This window comes from Bidens hawaiensis, unplaced genomic scaffold (assembly GCF_021521415.1).
Source record: "Bidens hawaiensis isolate Kalapana, Puna unplaced genomic scaffold, B.hawaiensis_p1.1 tig00035875_1, whole genome shotgun sequence".
In the NCBI taxonomy this organism is placed as follows: domain Eukaryota; kingdom Viridiplantae; phylum Streptophyta; class Magnoliopsida; order Asterales; family Asteraceae; genus Bidens; species Bidens hawaiensis.
This window is the reverse complement of record NW_027496236.1, coordinates 164,033-172,017: the sequence shown is the minus strand read 5'-3', so window position 1 is coordinate 172,017 and position 7,985 is coordinate 164,033. Positions and strand designations below refer to the sequence as shown.

The following is a 7,985-nucleotide window of genomic DNA, read 5'->3' as shown; positions in this document are numbered from 1 at the left end:
CGGTGCCAACAGGGGACACGTGCCTCATCATCAAATCGTTTATCTTAACATTTTCGTATACCTTTGACTGCTGCAATCGTTGACATATTCTTTAAAAGTCTAACTATTAAAGTCAAAAGTATCAATAAAAAATTCAATATATAAATCATATTGATCTCTTCTATGCTACTCTATATAAATAAAATATATATACAAACATTCATACTTCCGAGAACCAATAATTATTTAAGAACCAATATTTGTTTTACCTCTATGTCACAATGTAATTTAACGGTATACGTACTATTTTAAGGAATGTGTCAATGATTTAAATTCCCTTGAGTTTTGTTTTCTACGCCAAGCCGCCTTTTACTAAAGAACCCGCTAACATTACCATCCAGCTCAACAACACAAGAAAGCGTCGGAACTTGTCTTAGCGACACTTCTAGTGTCGCCAGTATTTATGAAGTGTCATAAAAGCCGGGGCGACACTAGAAGAAGTGTCACTCCACTATGTGAAATGACCGGATTGTTTAATTGATAATATCATTCTCAAATTTCAGACCCAACAGAGATTTTCAGTACCGAACTAGTTGTAAGTGAAAATTTAGAATAACTCTACAAACATATAATTTTAATTGTGATTTATAAGTGGTTATGCCATATGTAAAATGTTTATATTTTTCATTCCCGCTACATCTGTTTAGTGTTACTTATAAAGTGTTTGTTTTGATTGATTCGGTATGTTTTCATAATTGAACGTCTGAAAAACGGAATTAAACTATATTTTTAAACTGGTTACATGTGGCTAGCTAAAGTGGCATAAAAATCATGTTATTGACGAACAGAAATAATCCATAGCCCTTTTATTAAATGTGTAAAAATTTGTTTATGTGTGAGATCGAGACTCGTAATAAAATATGCTTCTGGCATTAATAGTTGATTGACTTTATCGCATTTTTTTTTCTTTTGATTAATCTATAATATATTTGCATATGACAAACTTAGCTGGTGCGTGATTAAATTTTTTAAGCATTTAGAGTATGCATGATAAATGTTTGATAGTTTATTTTGATGTTTTGTTGGTTGTTGACCCATTTAATAATATATACTTGTTACAAACTATGATGATTTATACATCTATCATACCTAATAGCCTAAAGCCAATTAACAAAATAAAAAATAAAAAGTACCAATTATTTTAAGCTAATTACGGCATTACGTCATCAATTACTTGAATTATTATTATGAAATTACGAGTAGAATAGCCGTCCTAGCTATTTCTCTTGATGTTAATAGTTAACGAAAAAGGAAATATTATGTGAAATATAATTTAGTATTTTTTTACCAGTTTAAGTTATCGTGCCATCATGGGAAATCATTTGTTGAAGTAAATACCACGAGAACGAAAAACGATCTTTTATTCTCCAACAAATAGAGCTTGATTGGTTGGCTTTTGAAAGACATTAAAGGGGTATTTGTATGAGCTTATGAAAAGTGCTTATTTGTTTTTTAAAAAGTAAAAGTTGTTTAGTAAACAAGAATTAATATTGTATTAAAAAGTTTTAAAATAAAGCTTTTTCAAACCTTTTTTGTCTTTTAGAAAGTAAATAAACAGTTTTCAGAAGCTCACCCAAACACCCCCTAAGTCAGTGGATTTTCTAACATGTACAAAGCTTCAAACTCTAGACTGGAATCAATGGTATGTTGTAGTTTTGAAACTCGAGATTGGATTACTTGGTTGTTACTTTGGTATTGTTTTCTCTTGCATCTTATTAGAGGTTAATTATACTTTTTAATAAATACAGCGGATAATAAAAACAATACTATGAGATTGCTTTATTACAGATTAGTTGTAGCTAAGATGAATCAATGGGTGACTTTGAAAATGTTTTAAAAGGATCTTGGAAGCCTTATATTCTAAGGGAATCTTCTGCTTGACGTTGTGGGTTTGAATCTCATCACTCAAGTGTCAAATTATCCGGTTTAAGCCTAGGCGAAGCACCACTAGGTGGATTAGGCCTCATGACATTGATCGAACCCAGAGCTTTCAAGAAGTTTAGCCGGTGTTCGTCATTAACAAAAGAATTGCTTAAAAGGTATCCCATATTAAAATGAGATTTCCTTAATAAATGAATCATTGTGTGTAAAAATACTACAAATCAACAGCTATATCCATCAGCAATCACCAACACATATCTTAGCCCACAAAAAATTGAGATTATCAAAGACAAACTTTTAAAGATCATCGATGCTACATGATCGATGGATTACACACTAATAATCTTTGTTGATACTTATGATAAGATTTCAACTTTGTCCATAAATACGTGCACAAAACACACCAAGAAGTTAAGATGATAGCTTTTAACCTTCCTAAGTCTTTCCATGTTCGACCGGTTTATAAGGAGCTTCATTTGCTTTGAAACATGAAATGAAACCTTCAACCAATTTGAATTAGCCTAATAGCCTTCCATATATTAGCAGCAATAGCACAATCTCAAAGAATATGACTTCTTGTTTCCATGTCTGCTCCACATGCAAAAAGAACATACAACCGAATTCAAATCTAAACCTTTTTTCATCCATATTTACTCGAGTAGGAATCCTACCCATTAAAAGAATGTTAAGCTTCCTTGGGATAAACCGGTTTTTGCGACAAGTATATAAGGTCTATGATTTATCATGTATGGGATGGCATTCGACGCGGAAAACATTTTATACCTTTTGTAACTTACGTACTCTCATTATTATTCAAAATATCTTATATGTTTTTTGTGATCTCCGTAGGGCAATTAGCTCAGCCGCAACTTTGTTTTTGCGACAAGTATATAAGGTTGATCAGGTAGGTTTGTCTCACCAGATCGAGCACTAGGAGTGGAGTCATGCTTTGGGTTATATGAGTATCTATAAAGTATAAACTTATTATGGAAAAAGAAGAAAAAGATGTATATAAAGTTCGAAAATGGACGACCCCAATAAAAGGTATATATATGTGATATGTGTGGTCGATCTAATATATATATCTTCCCAAAATGGACCGCTAGGTTCTAGCATTCAACTTCCATCCATTTGCTTATGAAAAAGACATGATTGGTATCTTTATAGATGGTCCAAATTTGAAAAGTTCAACTTCAACATAACAATTGATTTGGAAAAAGAAAACAACAGTCGACCCCCTTAAACAAACTAAAAGCGAACTTTTAACAACGTAAATATTAAACTACACTTTTTTTCCCCTTAAATTAAAGGACGAACACCGATCAACGAATCATCCACACTAGGAAACGTTCTGATTTTAAGTTTTTACAACGTTATAAGATTTTTTTATTATTATTTATGTGATGTACAGTTATTTCTTAGCTAAAGCACAAATTTAGCTATACTAGCAAAAAGATACGGTGCAAATGTTCAATATAGTGTGTTGAATAAATAATAATAAAGTAACTACATATAGGTTCTGAAAATCATATTTCTTATATTTTATGATCAATATATTAACTCATAATTAGGTAGTTTGTATTAATTTATTATTTAATAATTTGAAGCCAATTAAATGTATCAATTGCTAAATAGATATTGCCATATTTTATATCATAATATGTTGCATGTCTAATTAAATGATGATCGATAAGAACAATACATGTGTCATCATAAGTAAATCGCTTTTACATCACAAGTTGCGTACCCTGATGGTTTGGGCACACCTCACTAACAGGCATTTCCAGGTTCGAGGCTAGAGGATTCGTTTTTGTGGTTTAAATGCCTTACTTTTTTTTCTTTTATTAGTCTAGCTAACTGAAAATACAAAGAAAATTTTGTTCTTTTTTTTCTTTTGTTTATCTACCTAAAAGTCAATAAAAAACCAATGAATCAAACACATATTGATGGACATATTATGACTATATTATGTTAGGTTTTATCTTTCGTTTTCTATAGTAAGTGCGTTGAGACAAATCATTCTTTCCAATTATTTAACTTAATAACTTTTATTGATTTTTTTGAACGTGAATTTCTTTTTACTTCCTAGAACTTAAACCCATTTATAGATGTTTAAAAGACTTTGTCTCTAAACACTGAGACAACTTTTATTGATTTTTGAAATATTTTCCTCTTGTTATATAGTAACTCATAATTAGCTTTCCTAACATGCGTATATATATATATATATATATATATATATATATATATATATATATATATATTATATGTTGTGAGTATTTAAAAAGAAAGTGACAAGACAAAGTCTTAGGATCTAACAAGTAGCAATGCTGATCATCTTTGTCAAATATTTCTTTTAGTTAGTGGGGTTAGCAACCCTCATACAAATCTCCTCTCTCTCCAATAAACACACAAACATTGTCAAAGCATAAATAAAGACTCCTCACCTATTACTTGTCAAAGCTCCCTCATTTTCTTTGTGTATTTCTACTTGTTAAATCTCAATCTTCAGCCATGTCTGAAGACCAAAGAGATCTCTACTACAACAATAATAATCCATTTCATGATGATCAAAGAACGAGTGACACTCTTTTTTCATTCTTTGGCCCTAATTCCACCCTTAGAGCTGATGACTCTTCACCAACAAATCATCAAAGATTTCCTGATAATTACATGGGTTCAGCAACTCCCTTTTTCACCGGATCCGCTGATTATAACACACCCGCAACCAGTTTTGGTTACTCATCTTCATCATCACAACAACTTTTTGCTTTTCAAGATGATCAAAAGCTGGTTATGGATACTGGAAACATGCTTGGTGTGATTGAGACTATTCCTGTTACACCCAACTCTTCTTCTATTCGTTCATCATCTACCGAGGCTGCTGATGACGAACATGAATTTAAAGAAGGCAAGAAAGATCAGAATCAATCAAAAGACGTACTCAAAAATGGAGGAGACGGCTCAAAGAAAGTGTAAGTTTGTATGAGGCATACTGTATTAGGGTTTATCTCCTATCCGTATATTCATTTTTACTCAATTATTGCCAACTAATTAATAGGATTAAGCATAACAAGAAAGATGAAAAGAAGAAAAGAGAGCCACGGTTTGCCTTTATGACAAAGAGTGATATTGATCATCTTGAAGATGGATATCGATGGAGGAAATATGGACAGAAAGCTGTCAAGAATAGCCCTTATCCGAGGTACATGCGTGCGTATATATACTACTGGACCGTATTATCAAACTAGAGTTTATTAGTATGAGCCACGGGCTCAGTTAGGTTTTCTAGTCTGATAATACATTCCAATATATACATATTATATATGTGTGTGAACTTGAATGATCACAAAGTCTTATTAGTAGTTGTTTTCTTGGATTCTGGTTGAAGACTAAACCTTGAAAGGGTTCATCATATAATTTTAAAATAAAATGAATCCTATATTCTATGCAGCTACCAGTTTTGGGTTTTCACATTCTTGATCAACTTCTTATGGAAACAGAAATGTGAAAATGAAACTTTGTTTCCCATTTGAGCGTTTGCAAAAAAAAAAAAACAAGTGTCTTTTTTAATTAATCAGGAATTATTGTAAGAACAAGTCTTGATCTTTGTTACAGAAGCTACTATCGGTGCACAACTCAAAAGTGCACCGTGAAGAAGCGTGTGGAACGATCATATCAAGATCCATCGACTGTGATCACCACGTATGAAGGGCAACATAACCATCACTTGCCGGCCACACTGCGAGGAAATGTTGGTGGTGGAATGCTGTATCCGCCGTCTATTATGGCGGCACAAGGTGTGACCATGGCAAGTGCTGGCGGATCAAGCTTTCCTCATGAGTTTCTAATACCTCATAGTTTCTACAACGCTGGTAGTTCCGGCGGCGGCGGCGGCGGTTCTATTTACCACCAGCAAACCAGCCTAACTCCAACTCATCAGCAGCTTCAGATTCCTGATTATGGGCTTTTACAAGATATGGTCCCATCCATGAGTTTTAAACAAGAACCCTGAATTCGACCCCTACCTCCCCCAATAGAACCTCTGACCTTTTGTTGACTTTCACCGGCCATTTTAATTTATGCATGTGTAGTAGGATGTTGTTTTTGCTTCATTGCTTAAATATATGTAATTATAGTACTTTTAGCTAGTGCATCCATCTATATACAAACCATATTCTTCTAATACTCCTACTTATGTCTACATGTTATGGTTAAAATTTCCATAATAGGAATATTCCAATCGTTACATTGATCTGTACATAATCTAGTCTGTTTTGCTAAAAGAAGGTAATTTATATATTAGATAGCTAGAGAAAAAGGACTTGTAATAAACAATATAAAATAAAATATTTTACTGTTTTTTTTAAATGTGAAATGATAGATAGTGATATAATTGTAAGCTAAAGTAATTTCTCAATCACATAATTTTTGAACTTTCTGTAATATGCATGTTTAATATATGCGTACACCCATATACACACATAAGAAAATAGAAGAATTATGAAATTTGTTACACATTCGCAACACTTACGATGGATCTTGTAAGACATGTAAACGGTTTTTTAATGACTTTATCAAACAACCAAATGACAAGGAATTTCCACCAAATTACCAAATGGAATTGAAGTTGTAATTTTGTGAAATTAAGGTGGTGGTTATAAAATGCTTAATGGTCTGAGACTGCTTACATGAGTTAACCTAATGCTTGTTTATGTAAGTTCTTTGGATTTATTGGAATGGTAATATATGCACCATTGGAAAAGAAAGAGGTAATGTTAAAGAAGGACCGCGCTCTAGCATGGAATTACCAGAAGTGAAGAAACGAGAGCAGATAATCTACCTATGTGAGAGAGGACCGAAAACGAGGATAGTTGGTGCAATAAGAGACTGAAGACATTTCTCCGGTATTGAAATAAGAATCCCTATGTTAATCCATTTTTTAGGCCTACAAAATCTCTTATTTTATGTTAAGTTTAATGGGTCAAGATATTTTATTAATTTATGTATTATATTGGGTCTAACACTCATAACGGGTTGGTTGTTAAACCAAAGCCCATGTTTATTATTTCGTAAGACTCATAGGGTTAAAGGGACATGGAGTTAAAAACGGCAAGGCATTACTAATAGAATAAAACACTATCTAGCTAGGCAGGGCTCTAGGGTCGGCTGCGACAAGTCCCCAACTAGCTCGTTTAGCTTCATGTGAAACATCCTAAATCTAGTGTTTTTTAGAGTTGGGGTTTACACATGCAACAAAGTTTTTATACCAAGTCATTTCATAAGTAGCAGAAACTTAACATCTTCGTATCCGGAGGTGCCATATATATCATGATGAGAATTAAATAGTTTGTAAACATAACCAGATAGAATAGAAACTTCAACATTGTTGGATGCCATTTTTCAGCCGGATAACCCGTCTTAGTGCCAGCTAGATACTTATTCTAACCGGTTAACCTTTAACCTGAATACCTGATATAAAGTCAGCGTTGCTAAATGAGTTATGTCTTTAACTCACCGTACACAAGCTTACAAGTTATTATAAAATAATTAATAACACATTTATTCGAGGGTGCACATACCATAAACACTTTATTAGTAGAAGCTTTGTACTCCAATTATAAGTTAAAAAAGTTTATTATCTAAATCTACCTAGACTTCAACTCTTCAAGGGCATAACAATGCCAGCTTCAGAATGATTATCGTCATTCGGTTACGCACACCTCGTAATTCGTAGATTTGATTTAAAGTTGTACGGAGTAATTTGAAGTACATGCATACAACAGTGAAACCAGACCCAACATAATATCCAACTTAGATACATTGATTCAAATTCTTTTTGTAAATTAGCATGATTTTTAGGCAGTGGAACGACACTCAATTGATTCGAAGTATATTGCTTGGATGATAGACTGAGGTTAAAAGCATCTAGTAGATAACATCTTTAAATAGTTTTGTCAAGAAATGATATTCATAATTTAGACAACCACGTATATGATCACATAAGTTAGTGCATAAAAATATGAATACATGGTTTTAAATAAAGTACCTCTTTCGTAGCTTAT

General features: G+C 32.7%; 1 protein-coding gene across 1 annotated transcript; it reads left to right on the top strand.

The window, feature by feature from the left end:
- Window positions 1–4,226: 4,226 nt before the first annotated feature.
- Window positions 4,227–5,964, top strand: LOC143587786 (WRKY transcription factor 71-like). Its single transcript, XM_077068973.1, has 3 exons — window positions 4,227–4,895; window positions 4,982–5,125; window positions 5,539–5,964. Exons 1-3 carry the CDS (start codon window positions 4,435–4,437, stop codon window positions 5,933–5,935), a joined length of 1,002 nt encoding a protein of 333 aa, XP_076925088.1. The 5' UTR covers window positions 4,227–4,434; the 3' UTR covers window positions 5,936–5,964.
- Window positions 5,965–7,985: the final 2,021 nt, after the last annotated feature.

Excerpts from the sequence above, each read along its gene's own strand:
- LOC143587786 (XM_077068973.1), top strand. The coding sequence starts at position 4,435 with ATGTCTGAAGACCAAAGAGATCTCTACTACAACAATAATAATCCATTT. Across the intron at positions 4,896-4,981 it reads GGAGACGGCTCAAAGAAAGT|GATTAAGCATAACAAGAAAG; the intron begins GTAAGTTTGTAT and ends ACTAATTAATAG. Across the intron at positions 5,126-5,538 it reads AAGAATAGCCCTTATCCGAG|AAGCTACTATCGGTGCACAA; the intron begins GTACATGCGTGC and ends TCTTTGTTACAG.